This window comes from Cornus florida, unplaced genomic scaffold (assembly GCF_030987335.1).
Source record: "Cornus florida cultivar Cherokee Brave unplaced genomic scaffold, ASM3098733v1 CherokeeBrave_3.0.0_Hap2_Chr10, whole genome shotgun sequence".
Taxonomy (NCBI): Eukaryota; Viridiplantae; Streptophyta; class Magnoliopsida; order Cornales; family Cornaceae; genus Cornus; species Cornus florida.
In genome coordinates, this window is record NW_026775580.1 from 22,005,753 (window position 1) to 22,021,500 (window position 15,748).

At 39.6% G+C, this 15,748-nt stretch overlaps 1 protein-coding gene across 2 annotated transcripts in view; it reads left to right on the top strand.

Annotated features, from left to right (window-relative positions):
* LOC132275997 (ATP sulfurylase 2-like) overlaps positions 1-15,748 on the top strand; it is a 38,040-nt gene that overhangs the window by 17,571 nt on the left and 4,721 nt on the right. Inside the window, exons 4-5 of one of the 2 annotated variants that reach the window (XR_009470818.1) lie at positions 709-795; positions 7,057-7,178. Coding sequence is in view for 1 of the 2 variants with exons in the window: in XM_059777240.1 (XP_059633223.1) it covers positions 709-795 (87 nt within the window). In the remaining variant the exon portion in view is untranslated. The remainder of the gene's footprint in view (positions 1-708; positions 796-7,056; positions 7,179-15,748) is intronic. The other variant, XM_059777240.1, reaches the window with a different exon arrangement.

The following is a 15,748-nucleotide window of genomic DNA, read 5'->3' on the forward strand; positions in this document are numbered from 1 at the left end:
GAACCTTGCTTTGATACCAACTAACATAGCGGAAACGATAAAGAACAGGGTTAAACCTGATTTCACAAAGAACACACTCACAAGAGAGAAACTGAAATTATATTGATAATAATGATGTCTGTAGACTTACATCTCTTGCCTTTATATAGGCAAGTCAAAAATAAAATAAAAAAAGAAAGCACGCGTGAAATAATATTAAAGGTGAAATCTGAGATTTGATGGAGCAGAATCCTCCTTAAATCTTGCAATGGAGAATAATATCTTCTATTGTTGGCAGCTACACCAAATCTTCTTATTTATTTTCTGAATCCTCCTTAATTCTTGTAATGGAGAATAATACCTTCTATTGTTTACAACTACACCAAATCTCCTTTTGACTTTTCCTTATTTATTTATTTATTTTTCCTTCTATTCTCCTTACCTTTTTAGCCTCCCTGATTTGCGATGATCTTGTATGCTCAGATAATCGTGAGCGAGCTGTTCTACATCAAAACATATGGAATTTTAGTAATCCTGCTGTCATTTTTATTTTCCTATTATTTTTTCTTCCTCTAATTTTTTGACGAGTCCATTTTATTACTGATATTTGTTGCTTCACAGGTTTATGTGGGTGTGTGTGTCGGGTTTTTTCTTTTTTTTTTTTTTTTCCCTTCTTTTTTGCAAATACATTTATTACACTGAATCTGCTATCTTCGTTATATTTTTCAGGTGGCAGCATATGACATGGTTGAAAAGAAGATGGCATTTTTTGATCCTTCACGTGCTAAAGATTTTCTCTTTATCTCTGGAACCAAGGTTAGAGTAGAGTTTTGATTTCATTGTTTAAGTAGTAGCTTAGGTCTAATGCACCTTAGCAAAAATTCTGAACAACAATTTGTTTAACCAGTTCTCCAAAATTTAAACATTGACATTGAAAGTTTTCAGAACTCTAGGAGAAGAAAGCTTTAATTTACATTTGACTTTTCGGAAAGGACACTTATTTTAGGACTCACTTCTTTGTGCTTCTGGTTTGGTAAGTTTTGGGTTCCCTTTACCAGGACCTTACCTGCAGTTTGAAAGTTGATATTGTATGTGCTCTGCACATTGTTAATTTAGGAAAGTTTGCAGAACTCCTGGAGAAGAAAGCTTTAATTTATACATTGACTTTTCGAAAAGGTCACTTATTTTAGGACACGCTTCTTTATGCTTCTGGTCAGGAAGTGTTGGGTTCCCTTTACCAGGACCTTACCAGCAGTTTGAATGTTGATACTGTATGTGCTCTTTGCACATTGTCATTGTATAATGAATGGATTTAGCTCAAGTGCAATAGGATATTTTGAAACTAAGCAGTCACAAAAATACTTCTAGTGAAGCAGTTTCTCGAATGTTATGTAAATAATATGCAAAATAGGCTTAAAATATCTGCTTTATGACAAGGCAAGGCCATTTCCTGAAGGTTTATGCTATCCCGTACACCCTACAGGTGTTCAATATTTTACTTTTAAATACTGAAGGGGTTCAATATTTTAGTTTTAAATACGCAATATTGACAAGAATATTTCTGCATAAAAGATGCAGATTATTTTATTTGAAGATTTTTCAATGTAAGATGTAAAATTGCAGTCAACCTCCCCTGAGCTTTGCCGACCTTCAAAGACCTTCCCCGCGGACAAGTCTATTAAAAAATTCTTATGGCCCTTCATTTTGATAAAAAGACTTAATAACTTCATCTGTCATCTCGAAATTACATTTTACCCTTTACATTAAAATTTTAAGAAGACAAAATTACCCCCAAAATATGTGTTAACATAGTTTATTCTATTAAATATATAAATTGAAATTAAGTGTATTTAATATACATTAATTTTACAAACTCTAAAATTGTGAGTCACAGTTCTCAAGATGGACAACTATTTTGGGACGGAGCGAGTATTATTTATTCCATAATTCCATTAAAAATATAAGGGTAAATTACATTGATTCCTGTTGGGGTTTACCCTTACAACACTTACAGATGCTATGTTTGCAAAAACCTATACAAACATCCCCTATCAGAGTTAGTTTTAGAACGACATTAAATTTGTGTGTAAAATGTCATAATTGCCCTTCATTTTATAATGAGTTTTTAATAAAAAAAATCTGACTATTAAATGACCATCTTATCCCATACCAGTAACCCCATCTCTCTCTCTCTCTACCCACCACTGCCTACCTTCTCTCTCTCTCTCTCTCTCCACCTGTTGGGATTTTTGTATGTCCTTCATAGCAAATGGGTTGTAATTGACGATTTATGCTAAAAGAATCTGTGGTCAAATGCTTTACATATATATTGTGAATAATGTTTATTGATCAATTCATGAAACTGTATTATCATTTATATATTCTAATTCGGTAATAGAAGATGAACTCTCTCTATATATATTTTTATAAGTAAGGATATATTAGAAAGGGTTCAGAAGGGGAACACGTCCTAAAGAATATAAAGGGCTGAAGCCAAAGGAAAGTCCCAAGGAACCCAAAAAAACAACAATTTCCTCTATTGATATACAATTACTCCCCATAAACCAACTAAACAGAGAACAAATAATAAGAAATTTCAAAGCTCCAATAGAGGTTTCCTCCCTTTCAAAAGATCTTCTATTCCGCTCTTTCCAAGTACACCACCAAACGCAAAGGGGAGTCGCCCTCCAAAAATCATGGGCGTGGGCCCCTATACTGTAGCCTCTCTAAGCAATAAGCATTAGTCATATCCCTTGAAGACTGAGGCATAATCCGTTATTGGACTCCAAACAACCCAAAAATAAGGCTCCAACAGTCGTCATGGGGTAATGCAAAAGAAGGTGATCCACGGACTTTCTGTCCATTTAACACATACAACACCTATTCACTGTAATATGCCTTTTATTCCTCAGAATGTCCATGGACAAAATCTTACCCCAAACTGTAGTCCAAGCAAAGAATGCCACTCTGAGAGGAGCCTTTGAGCGCTATATCATCTTCCAAGGGAATTTTTTTTTTTTTGATAAGTAATAATTGAATAAAAAAAGGCGTTCAAGAGGGGAACACATCCCTTATACAAAAGTGGAACCGGCGTTTTAAGGCCCCAAAGAATCAAAAAAAAAATGATTAAATCATCTGAAGAGGAACATGACTTCCTCTTCACGAAACTGATGTGAAGTTTCAAAATCGTCGTAGACGACTCTTTCCCTTCGAACATTCTACTATTCCTCTCCTTCCATAAGCTCCACCAAACACAATGTGGTACAACTCTCCAGTAATCGCGAACATCTCTTCTCACGCGGCATCCTCTCCAAACATGAATCAAAACCTTAGGATAACGAGGCATAACCCAACGCATACCAAACAGGCCAAAGATAAGATTCCAACAGTCTCTCGCCACAGGACAACGCATGAGAATATGATCAACTGACTCACCATCTTGTTTGCATAGGCAATACTAGTTAACTAAACAGTTGCCTCTTTTCCTTAGATTATCAATCGTCAGGATCTTACCCCATACAGCGGTCCATATAAAGAATGCCACCCAAGTTGGAGCCATAGAGCGCCAGATGGTCTTCCACGGAAAATCAATGATATCAAAATTAGAAAGACATAAGAATAAGGATCGAACTTCAAAGCGACCATGGGAGGAGGGAATCTATGTTAGATCATCACTTCCTCTGCCAATTGCCTCCTGTCAATATAGCAAATCCAGAAAAACACATACCTTGTCCAACTCCCAATCTTGAAAAGAATGTCGAAAGTGCACGTCCCACGTAACCCTACTACTATCAAGCCGATAACAGTTGGCTACACAGGCATGTCTATCAACTGCAATATTGTATAAATTGGAAAACGAACTAGATAAAGGCCGATCACCACACCAAAGATCCTCCCAAAAGCGAACACATCTGCCATCATGAACTCTGAATTTGATGTGAGAAGAGAAAGCATCCCATCCCTTCCGAATGGATTTCCACGCCCCTACTCCTCCCACGAGAGAAACCGGACGAGTAGACCAACCTCCACTCTCTTCCCCATACCGACATGATACAAGCCATCGTCAAGGGCGATGTCTTTCCTTCTCGTACCTCCACAGCCATTTACCCAAGGGAGCTTGATTAAAGGGAACTAGTCTTCTGATACCAAGACCACCAAACTTCAAAGGATTGCAAACTTGTTCCCAATTGACAAGATGATACTTAAACTCTTCTCCCCTTCTGCCCCAAAGGAAATCTCTTTGAATTTTTTCAATCCTATCAGCAACCGAGCATGGAATTTGGAACATAGATAAAAAATATGTGGGAAGGCTTGATAAAGTGCTCTTTATAAGCGTAATTTTCCCCCCCTTAGACAAATATTGCTTTTTCCATCTTGCCAATCTCTTCGCATATCTATCAATCACAGGATCCCAACTTCCCACAGTTCTAGAGGAAACCCCTAAAGGCAAACCCAAATACTGAATAAGAAAAGAACTTAGCCTACACCCAAGGGCTGTAGCTAAAGAAGAGATATCCTAAACATCCCCAATCGGAACAAGCACTCTTTTAGCCACATTAACCTTCAGACCAGAAATAGCCTGAAAACAGGCCAAAATGCACCTCAAATATCTAAGTTGAGACGCATCAGCATCATAGAAAACTAGGGTGCCATTTGCAAAAGTAAATGAGAGATCTCCATTTGATGGGCAGGATCTCTTCCCACCATAAAGCCATTAATAAGATCAAGATCCTCTGCCCTGCGCATAAGTCTGCTTAAGCCCTCCATGACAATAAGGAAAAGGAAAGACAACAGGGGATCTCCTTGTCTTAATCCCCGAGTACACCTAAAGAAGCCACTAGGAGACTCGTTCACAAGAACAGAAAACTTTACAGCCGAGAGACAAGTCTCAATCCATTTTCTCTATTTACTTCCAAACCCCATTCTCTGTAGCAAATAAAGTAAGAAATTCCAATTCACATGATCATATGTTTTCTCTATGTCAAGTTTGCACAAGACTCTGGGAACACCACTTGTCAATCTAGAGTCCACACATTCGCCTGCAATAAGAACTGAATCAAGAATTTGCCGTCCTCCGACAAAAGCATTACGGGAATTCGATATAATCCCATCCATCACTTCCCTCATCCTAAGAGTAAGAACTTTAACCATGAGCTTGTAGATATAACCCACTAAGCTGATAGGTCTGAAGTCTTTAATGTCAGAAGCACCTCCCTTCTTAGGGATAAGGGCAATGAACGAGGCATTTAGCGACTTCTCAAAAGGTGCAACTAGAATGAAACTTCTGAAAAGTGCCCATCACCTCGCTTCTCACAACTGCCCAACTTTCCATTAGAAACTGCATAGTGAACACATCAGGCCCCGGAGCTTTGTCCCCTTTACAACTTGATAAAGCCTTTAGAACTTCGTCTTCAGTAAAAGGAATCTCAAGCCCCTCCCTGTCTATCTCAGAAAAAGCCTCAAAACGGAGACCATCAAGTTTAGGTCTCCAAGCAAGCGGCTCGGTATAAAGCTTCTGATAAAAAGAAGCAATCCCAAGTCGAACCTCTTCCTCCCTCCACAACTCTACACTAACCCGTATATGTCCTATATGATTACTCCTTCTATGAGCATTAGCGAGTCTGTGAAAAAATTTTATATTACGATCTCCCTCTTTTAACCAAAGAGCTTGGGATTTTTGTCGCCATGATATCTCCTCTATACTAGCAATCTCAGCAAGAACTGCCTGACAAGAAGCTCTTCTGGAACGCAATAACTCCACATTAGAACCATGAAAATTAGAGAGGTAAAGGAACAAGGAATGGACCTCACACCTCCCCTTAGAAGAGGGCACCCAAAAAAGGGTATGCCATCCACCTCCTGTCTATACAAAAGATCCAGTAGGCTAGAAACATCGTCTAACTCCCAATCTTGAAAAGAATGCCGAAATCGAATGTCCCACATGAACCTACCGCTATCAAGTTGATAACAGTTGGCCACCAAGGCATGTCTATCAATGGCAATCCTGAAAAGTCTGGGAAAAGAACATTTCAACGGGCATTCGCCACACCATAAATCCTCCCAGAACCATAGTTGTTAAAGGCGCACCTAAGGCACTAGGTGCACCTAGCCCAGGCGAGTCGACTTCAATAAGGCGCGCACCTTTGTTGCAGGCACACCAAGTGCAAGGTGCAACAAAGGCGTGCCTGATTGAAGAGTCATTTGCTTTTTAATTTCCCAACTTGCTTGTTTGGTTTTGGTATGTAATAATCTCCTAGCAATCAAATCGTATAAAAGGGGAAGTTTACTAACAATGAAATTGTATAAAAGTGGAAGTTTTCTAGTTTACTAACAATGAAATTCTATAACAGTGGAAGTTTACTAGTTTACTAACAATGAAATTCTATAAAAGTGAAAGTTCACTAACAGTGATTCTCTAACAAAGAAAGTTTACTAACAGTGAAATTCTATAAAAGTGAAAGTTTACTAACAGTAAAATTCTATAACAGGAATTATAAAAATAAAATAAAAGTCAATTATACCAATTCCTAACTCAAATCAGTCAGTTCTTCTGCAGAATCTGTTCTGCACTTCTGCTGCTTCTTTTTTCTCCCTCTCCTCTTCCCTTGGCATGTGCTCTCTTCTTCTTCTTCAAAATCTGTTTCTCTATCTCTTTTTTTTTTTTTTTTTTTTCGTTTTCTTGTTTATTTCTTTATTTTATGTTAGCATGTTAACTATTGAACTTAAGCATTTGGTTTGCAATTCTGATTACTGCATTTGGTTTATGATTTGTAATTTTATCCAAAAAAGGTGGCTGATTATTAACTATTCAACTTAAGGGTTTGGTTTGCTACTTTGCTTACTGTATTTGGTTTATGATTTATTATTTTCTTCAAAAATGGTGGCTGCTTATTGTACTTGGTTTGCTTGGCAGCCTTGGCTGGGTTGCTTGTATTGCTTTTGGATATTTTGTTAGGAACTTGGAGTTTGTATTGCTGCTTGGCCATAGTGCTTATTGTATTTGTAAGCTTTATATTGCTGCTAGCTTTCGTTGTCGGCTACAAATGTAATATATTTTCAACTTGTGCCTCAATTCAGTCAGGCCCGCCCCTCGCCTTGCGCCTCAGGCTTCAGGAGACTTGGCACCTTAGTGCGCCTTGAGCCTTTAACAACTATGCCCAGAACTGAATGTCCCTGCCATCCCGAGCTTTGAATCTAAGGTGCTCAGAAAATTCATCCCAGCCCTTCTGGATAAATTTCCACACTCCCACACCACCAGCAACCTAATATACTTTTAACCACTGACTATTCTCATTTTATTTAATTATGTATTATTTAATTAAATTTCATCTTATATAATTTATTATTATAATTATTATAAGGGATAATTACATTGGACACATTGTGAGGTTTGTTACACAATACACATGGCTGCTATATTTGCAAAAACCTACACCAACTTTTGTCCTTATTCAAAATATCAAGTGTCTATATTAATTCCATATATCTATGTGTGCATATATACTTTAAGGTGAAGCTTTGAGTCTGATTATCTCTTATGTGTTCTCTCTAAACTCAAAAGCTATTTTTTATTTTTGTAATTAACTCAAAAGCCAATTTTCCTTTTGTTCTCATTGAAGTTCTAAACAAAGAATTCATAGAAGGTTGAAAGGAATGAATTACAGAGAGGTAAATGATTAATTTTGAATTAATATCAATTATCACAATGACTTCAACTGCCAAACTAATTCTAGGTCTATGTTCCATATTACCATGTGTGATGTTGTGGCCCGAGTTTTCTTTCGGCCCATGTTGCGTTGTGACTAGGTACCCGACAAATGGGCTTTGTGCAGGTCATGGACCCTGCTCAGGACTCTTTTGTAGCCCGGTATACAAGTACATTTAGGATTTGGAGTGGTAACATAAGAACACTGAAATCGCAGGAGAGAGAGAGAGAGAGAGGGTGAGAGCTAGGGTTTAGGGGCCGAAACTTGTATTCTTATGTTTTTCGCATAGTGAAATCTTTTGCCAGATCTTCACCGTGGACGTAGCCCAGATTTTGGGTGAACCACGTAAATCTGTGTTCTTTGTGTGGTGTGTTTACTTTTCTGTCGTAATTATTGTTTTGTTCTTGGTTTGCTGTGTTTGCAGTAACACCATGCTACCTAAAATTTTCACTCTTCAAATGCTTAAATGTTCTTTAAATTAAAATCTCTCATATATACCAACATGCATATATGTTATCATTTGGTGTTGGTTAAAACATATATGTACGGTAAATTGAAGAATGGGTATAGTGGAGTAATTTCATGGCCTTTGTTTCATATTTCAAAATGAAGAGGAGAGAGCTAAGTTTGAAGGAGAGGAGAGCAAATTAGGATCCTAGAGAATTTTACAACCACTGTAGAAAGAGAAAGAGAAAGAGAAAGAGGTATATTTATCCCCTAAGCCAATTTTTATAAATGAAAAGGGGTGTAGGGAGAGAATCATACAGACCTTGTAGAAGTATACAATGAATGGAGCCAGAGTATATTTGTCCACTAACCAGACTTTTAGTGGGACACTTTGGTTATTTCACAGCACACTTTAAGGTAAAAGAGGTCAGTTTAAGTAGTCAAGGATAAGTAGGTCATTCACAAGTAGTCAGTGAGTCCCAAACGGCTAGTTAATGGAAGGGCTGGTAGATATCACATAGTATGTGATATGACACATACCAAACGTCAGTGAGTGTCAGTGTTGGTTTTTTTTTTTCTTTTTTTCCTGAACGGGTTGATTTTATAAAAAGTATAAAAATAGAATTACAACGATAAAGGAGGCATCCCTCCTATAACAAATAAGGAATGGAGAAAGCCCATTTCCAATACAATCCAAAACAAAAAGAAGAACAACAGTCTAACATTACTAATTAAATAAGTCTAATAAGTCAGAGAATGAAAGATTGTAGAAATGTAGGACCTCCCACACTACAACCTTAACAATAGAATTAGCATTCTCTCTGACCCCATGATGAAGAGAAAATTTTTTGGCACACCAAATCTTCCAAATTGTGATTGAGAAGACAGAACATAGGACCTTTGATGACATAACCTTGTTTGTTGTATTTTGTAAAAACCACTCCACAAGATGGGCCATGGAGAGGAACCTTTGACTTGGTTGCTTCAAAATCTCAAATAAGGAATCCCAAGCTGTAACTGCCAGGGAACAGTTGCAGAATAAATGATCATTGTAGTCTGCGTTATCATAACAGTTGTGACAAATAGATGGGATCAGAAACCCCCTCTTCTCCAAATTGACGAATGAAAGGATTTTATTATGCGTAACAATGGAAACTACCACAGCAATCCTCAGTCTACAACACCTCCAACATCGAGCAGACCATTTCAATGGGTGGTGCTTCCGATATAAAGGACTTTCGACCAATCAGTCTAATTGGGTGCATTTATAAGCTCATTGCAAAAGTCCTTGCGTTTCGTTTGAGGGAGGTCTTAAATGGAGTTATCTCTGAGTCTCAGAATGGTTTCATTGGGGGTAGATAGATCCTGGAGTCCGCTCTTATTGCCAGTGAATGTGTGGATTCTAGATTGAGTAGTGGGTCTCCTGGTGTCATTTGTAAGCTGGATATCGAGAAAGCTTATGATCATGTCTGTTGGAATTTCCTGTTCTATTTATTGGAGAGGATGGGGTTTGGTGAGAAATGGAGGAAATGGATTGCTTCATGTGTTTCCACTGTCAGCTTTTCGGTGCTGGTGAATGGGTCTCCTACGGGGTTTTTCGGCAGTTCTCGCATTCTGAGACAGGGGGACCCTCTCTCCCCATTCCTTTTTATTATTGTTATGGAGGCTCTCAGTAGGTTGATGAAAAGGGCGGTCGACTTGGGTTTTATTAGGGGTTTTAAGATCGGCCCTGACTCCGTTCAGCAGATGGAGATATCTCACTTGCTCTTTGCGGATGACACTATTGTCTTTTGCGAGACAGAGGTGTCCCAGTTGAGGTACCTGAGATGTGTCTTGGTTTGCTTTCAGGCTGTCTCTGGTTTGAAAGTCAACGTGGGCAAGAGTGTGCTTGTCCCTGTGAGGGAGGTTCAGGAGGTGGACACTCTGGCTGCTGTTTTAGGGGGTGTGACGCAACGCTTCCCTATCTCTTATTTGGGTTTGCCGCTGGGGGACTCGGCCAGGAGGGTGGGAAGTTGGGACCCGGTGATTGAGAGGGTCGAGAGAAGATTAGTTGGGTGGAAAAAACAATATCTCTCCAAGGGTGGTAAAGTTACGTTAGTGAAAAGTATATTGTCAAGCATCCCAACGTATTTTCTTTCGCTCTTTCGGGCTCCAGCCTCGGTTGTTGGACGTCTTGAGATGCTTCAACGTAATTTCCTTTGGGGGGGCCATGGAGAAGAGTCTAAGTATTATCTTGTCAGATGGGAGCAGGTCTGCAGGCCATTTCAGTTGGGCGGGCTTGGGATTAAGAGATTGGCTCCTTTTAACAGTGCTCTCCTTGGTAAGTGGCTTTGGAGATTCGGCAGTGAAAGACATAGATTATGGAGAAGGGTTATTTCTGGTCGTTTTTGGGGGGGGGGGGGGGAGGTGGTCAGCTAGGCCAGTCAGGTATGCTAGTGGAGTAGGGGTGTGGAGGGCTATTGGAAAAGGATGGGACGAGTTTTTCAAACATGTTAGATTTAGAGTTCGGGATGGAAGATTTGTTCGGTTTTGGGAGGATCCATGGTGTGAGGATAGGCCTCTGGCTCTTTTGTTTCCAAGTTTGTACATGATTGCTGTTGACAAACATGCTATGTTTGCCAATTGCTATCGTCTTGATAGCGGGAGGTTATCTTGGGATGTGCGATTCTGGCGATCTTTTCAGGATTGGGAGTTGGATGATGTCACTGGCTTGTTGGCTCTCTTGTACAGATAGGAGGTGGAGGGCACTGGTGTTGACTCCCTGATTTGGGTGCCTTCCTCTCAGGGGATGTTCCAGGTCCGGTCTTTTTTTGTGTGCCTCTTTAGTTTTCATGGCATTTCCTTCCCATGGAAGATGGTGTGGTTTTCCAAGGCACCTCTTAGGGTGGCTTTTTTTGTGTGGACTGCAGCTTGGAGTAAGATTTTGACTTTGGATAACTTGAGGAAGCGAAGACATATTATTGTTAATCGATGTTGTCTTTGTAAATTGAATGGGGAGTCAGTGGATCATCTTCTGCTGCATTGTCCTGTGGCTCATGATTGTTGGAGTCTCATTTTTGATTTGTTTGGTATTCATTGGGTCATGCCTCGGACATCTCGGGGCTTGCTGGATATCTGGAGGGGCCAATGGGTGGGGGCTCAGGCGATGGTCTTCTGGAGGGTAACCCCTTTTTGTGTTTGGTGGAGTATTTGGAAAGAGCGGAATAGAAGATCTTTCAATGGGAAGGAATCCTCCATTGGGGTGTTGAAATTTTCTATTATTTGTACTCTTTTTTGTTGGGGATGGAGGAGAGATTTTTCCTCTATTAAGGATCTTGTGGACTTTTTGGGTTCCTTGAGATCATAGGTTCTATTTTTGTATAGCTTGGGACGCTTTCCCCTTTTGAACACCTTTTAATACATTTTACTTATCAAATTTAAAAAACAGAACTCAGGAAAAGACCAATTGCCTCCATCAATAATAGACTCCGCCTTGTCTTGTCTATTAAATTGACGGAGGAAGCTGCACCAAACCTTTGCACCAGAGACATGTTTGCACACCATGGATCATGAAGTAGGTTGAAAGACTGTCCATCTCCCATTTAAAAAAAAAAATTGGACCAAAACTGTTAACTGGCCACAACAAGTTGCTTCCAGATTGCAGAGTCAGAGGATTTAGGAACTACAGTCCAGAAAGAAGCATGCTTTAGATATTTAGCTTGGAGCCATTGTATCCAAAACTTATCCTTTTTCTGCACAAGATCCCACCCAATGGAAATCTTTGCTGCATTATCAATATCAGTAAGTTTCCTCAAACTGAAACCACCTTCAGCATGAGGGAGGGCAACCTGATTCCATTTGAGCTGAGCCAATTTGTTAACCTCAAGCTTGCCACTCCATAGGAACTTTTTGAACTTCTTTTCTAAAACATTTCTACAGCTCCAAGGAACCTTGAAACCAAACATCCAGTGATACGAAAAGGAGTACAAAACAGATCTCAGTAATTCAATTTTGCTGGCCATAGAGAGGTTAAGTGTGTTCCAATGATTCAATCTAGCATGCACTTTGTCAATCAAAGGCTTGCAATCAGTACTCCTCAGAGATCTATTTGACAAAGGAATACCCAAATACTTGAAAGGGAACTCCTCAACCTTGAACTGTAAAACATTCAGTAATCCTCTTCTGTTCCTAACTGCCTCGGAAAAAATTACAAAGCTCTTATCTTATTGATTTGAAGGCCAGTAGGCAGTAGCAGCATCAAACTTTTTAAAGACATCAACTGTAGTTCTAGCAGAGGACATTTCAGCTTTAACCACAATAAAAAGCATGAGATATCTCCATGCCAGAATTCACCACAGCATTACAAGGTTTAATGTTACCAGAGCTTATACCAGCAGCCATAAGAGTTGAGAAGTATTCTGTTACTAGAGTGAGCAGCAAGGGAAATTCGAGGTTCGGTCCATTTTCCGTTGTCTCTCGGGTTTCTCAGGGACTGATTTCAAAATGGTTTGGCGTTCGAAGGCTCCCCTCAAAGTGGCATTTTTTGTTTGACTGCAGCTTGGGGCAAGATTCTGACACTTGATAACCTCAGAAGGAGATGGCAGGTTACAGTTAATTGGTGCTGCATGTGCAAAAAGGATGGTGAGTCAGTGGATCACTTGCTGTTGCATTGCCCTGTGGCTCACGACTGCTGGAGTTTGATCTTTGGCTTGTTTGGCGTGCAGTGGGTTATGCCCTAAACGGCGAGAGGTTTGATTGACTCTTGGAGAGGCTGTGGGGTGGGTTCTCATGCCGTCTTTTTTGGAGGGTAGCTCCTCTGTGTTTGGTGGTGCATTTGGAAGGAGCGAAATAACAGATCTTTTGATGAGGAGGAGTCTCCCATAGGAACTTTGAAATTCCGTATTATTAGCTTCATTTTTTGTTGGGTTATGGGCAAATATTGTATATCTATAGAGGAGATTGTTGACTTCTTGACCTCTGTGGGTCCTTAGCATCCCTCTTTGGCTTTGGCTTTGGCTTTGGCTTTGGCTTCAGCCTATGTGTATTCTTGGGACGCATTCCCCTTTTGAACACTTTCTTTCTACGCATTCCCCTTTTGGACACCCCTGTTAAGGCTCTAAGCCACCCTAGAAGCAGAAAAGAAACTTGCAGGAACCCCATTGCAGAGCACAGAAAAGTTAGGATTAGTAACACATGCCATATTCCATTTGAACCATCTGTCACTGAAGCCATTAGATTGTAAAATCTTTTCAAGAAACCTCCAATCAACAGAGTCATATGCTTTCTTCAGGTCTACTTTCAATGCCATGGAAGGATCTCCCCTCTTATGACCAAATTTATTCACCAGATTTTTTTTTTTTTTTTTCATAAATATGATTGTATAAAAGAAAAGAAAAAATATTTACAGGTGCACAGAGGGCATTTCCCCAGAATAACAAGCAAACTTAAGAAGGAATGAAATATTCATCCTCTTCCAAGAAAACAGAAAGAGAGAAATTGTTAAAAATGGAACAATTCACCACAAACAAACTAGCACGAAAAACCAGAAAGCTATCCAACAAAATCAAACAAAGAAATTTTGTGAATGTCTAGCACTTCCAACAGCAGATTCGTAGCAACAGCCTCAGAATCAGTCTCAGAGCCATATAATCTAGCATTAATCACCAGATCTGTAACCAAAATAATGTTATCATGAATTCTTCTTCCCTTGACAAATGCAGACCGCTCCAATCCAACAATGTTTGGGAGAACAGATCTTAACCTATTGGCCAAATTTTTTGAAATGATCTTGTAGACAAGATTACACAATGAAATAGGTCTATAATTCTCTATTTTGTCACCATGATTACTCTTTGGAATCAATGCCAGAAAAGTTGATTTAACTCCCATTGGAATAGAATCAGATTCAAAAAAGTGTAGAACTGCAGCCACAACCTCTTTTCCCACCATACTCCAATATCTTTGATAGAACCTGGCTGGGAATCCATCTGGACCTGGAGCCTTGTCGGGATTAAAAGCCATCACCACATTCCTCACTTCATCAGCACTAATAGCACATTCAAGTTTCATACTATTCACTTCAGAAAGAACTCCTCTAGGGCCAAACAAAGAATACTGATGGTGCATTGTCTGAAGACCCCAATGTTATAAAAGACTAGTTAGTGAACTACTTGTGATGGCATTGTTACATCTTCTTTGTTTGACCATTTTACGGAAAAAGGATGAGCATTTATCCCCTTTCTTCAGCCATGTAAGTCTAGATTTCTGGGCCCGTAGCACTTCCTCCAGAGCACTAGTATGCTGTAAATTCAAATAAGCTTCCCTCTCCTTAGATATCAGACCTGGATTCAAAGGATCCTTGAGAAGTTGGAGTTGAACCTCCTCTATCTCCAGTCTAGCCTGCTGTAATTGAGCAGAAACATGGCCTTTCGTTTTATTCCATTCTTTGATAGCATTGTTGGTTTTCGCAGGCATAACCAACGTGTAATTAAGGTAAACCTCAGGGGTGTCAATGTAATTTACCCTTATTATTATTATTTTTTTTTACTTTTATATATTGAAATACTTTTTTCTATATTATCAAATTTTCATGCGGTACGAAACACCAAGGCTACCTATGGGTTGGACCAACCTGAGGTTGAAATCTTGTCCAATGAGTCAGAATACTTGGGTCTTGCAAGTGGGCTATTATGGGCTTGACCCAAACCCAAAACACACCCTACAGTAGCCTAAAATGTTGTCTTTCTCCGCGTGTGGGCTTTCTTATACTTGAGTCTCTATCCTACCACAACAAAATTCTACCGATTTTGCTAGGGCTAGTGATGGCGAGGACAGGGATGGTGGTGAGAGAGAGAGATAGTGGGGAATTTTGTAGAGTTAGCAATGGGGACAACAACAACAACAACACACACACACACACACACACACACACAGAGTGGTGCTGGTGTGGGGTAGGCCTGCAACTCGGGCGGGTTGGGCGGGCTTGGCACTCATCTCAGGCTAGGCCCATATAGAAAATCTTCAGCCCGAGCCCGCCTTAAGCCCGAGCCGAGCTGTCCAAGCAGCCCATACATAATTTGTCCAGCCTGAGCCCGCACTAAGCCCACCTCATAAGAATTTGTGTGTAAAAAATAAATCAATTAATGCTACACCCATGATTCAAACCTGAAGCATAAATCCCAAACACACTACCAACTTGACTATTACACTCTTGTGATTGAAGTATAATTATAATATGTATAATATTTTCAGGCTCGGGTTGGGCTTCGGGCTTCATCCATATCAACCCAAGCCTAGCCCGAATTGAATTCAGGCTCAAAATATACAGCCTAGGCCCAAATTGAAATTAGAAAAATATTGCCCAAGGCCACAAAATTTCGGGCTAGGCTTGGGTTATTTTGGGTTGGGCCCACCCACCCGAGTTGCAGCCCTAGTGTGGGGTGGCATTGGTTTAGTGAGAAACGGACTATTGGTATTTTTATATGATTCCAGTTGAAATTTCAGAGAGGAAGAGAAAGACATAGGAAAGAAATTTGTTGGTTGAGGAAACATTTGTAATTTAATTTTTATTGCTATTGGTAATTTTTATATAGTAACATTGAGGGTAAAATGGTAAAAGGACGTTTACATTTTTTCTG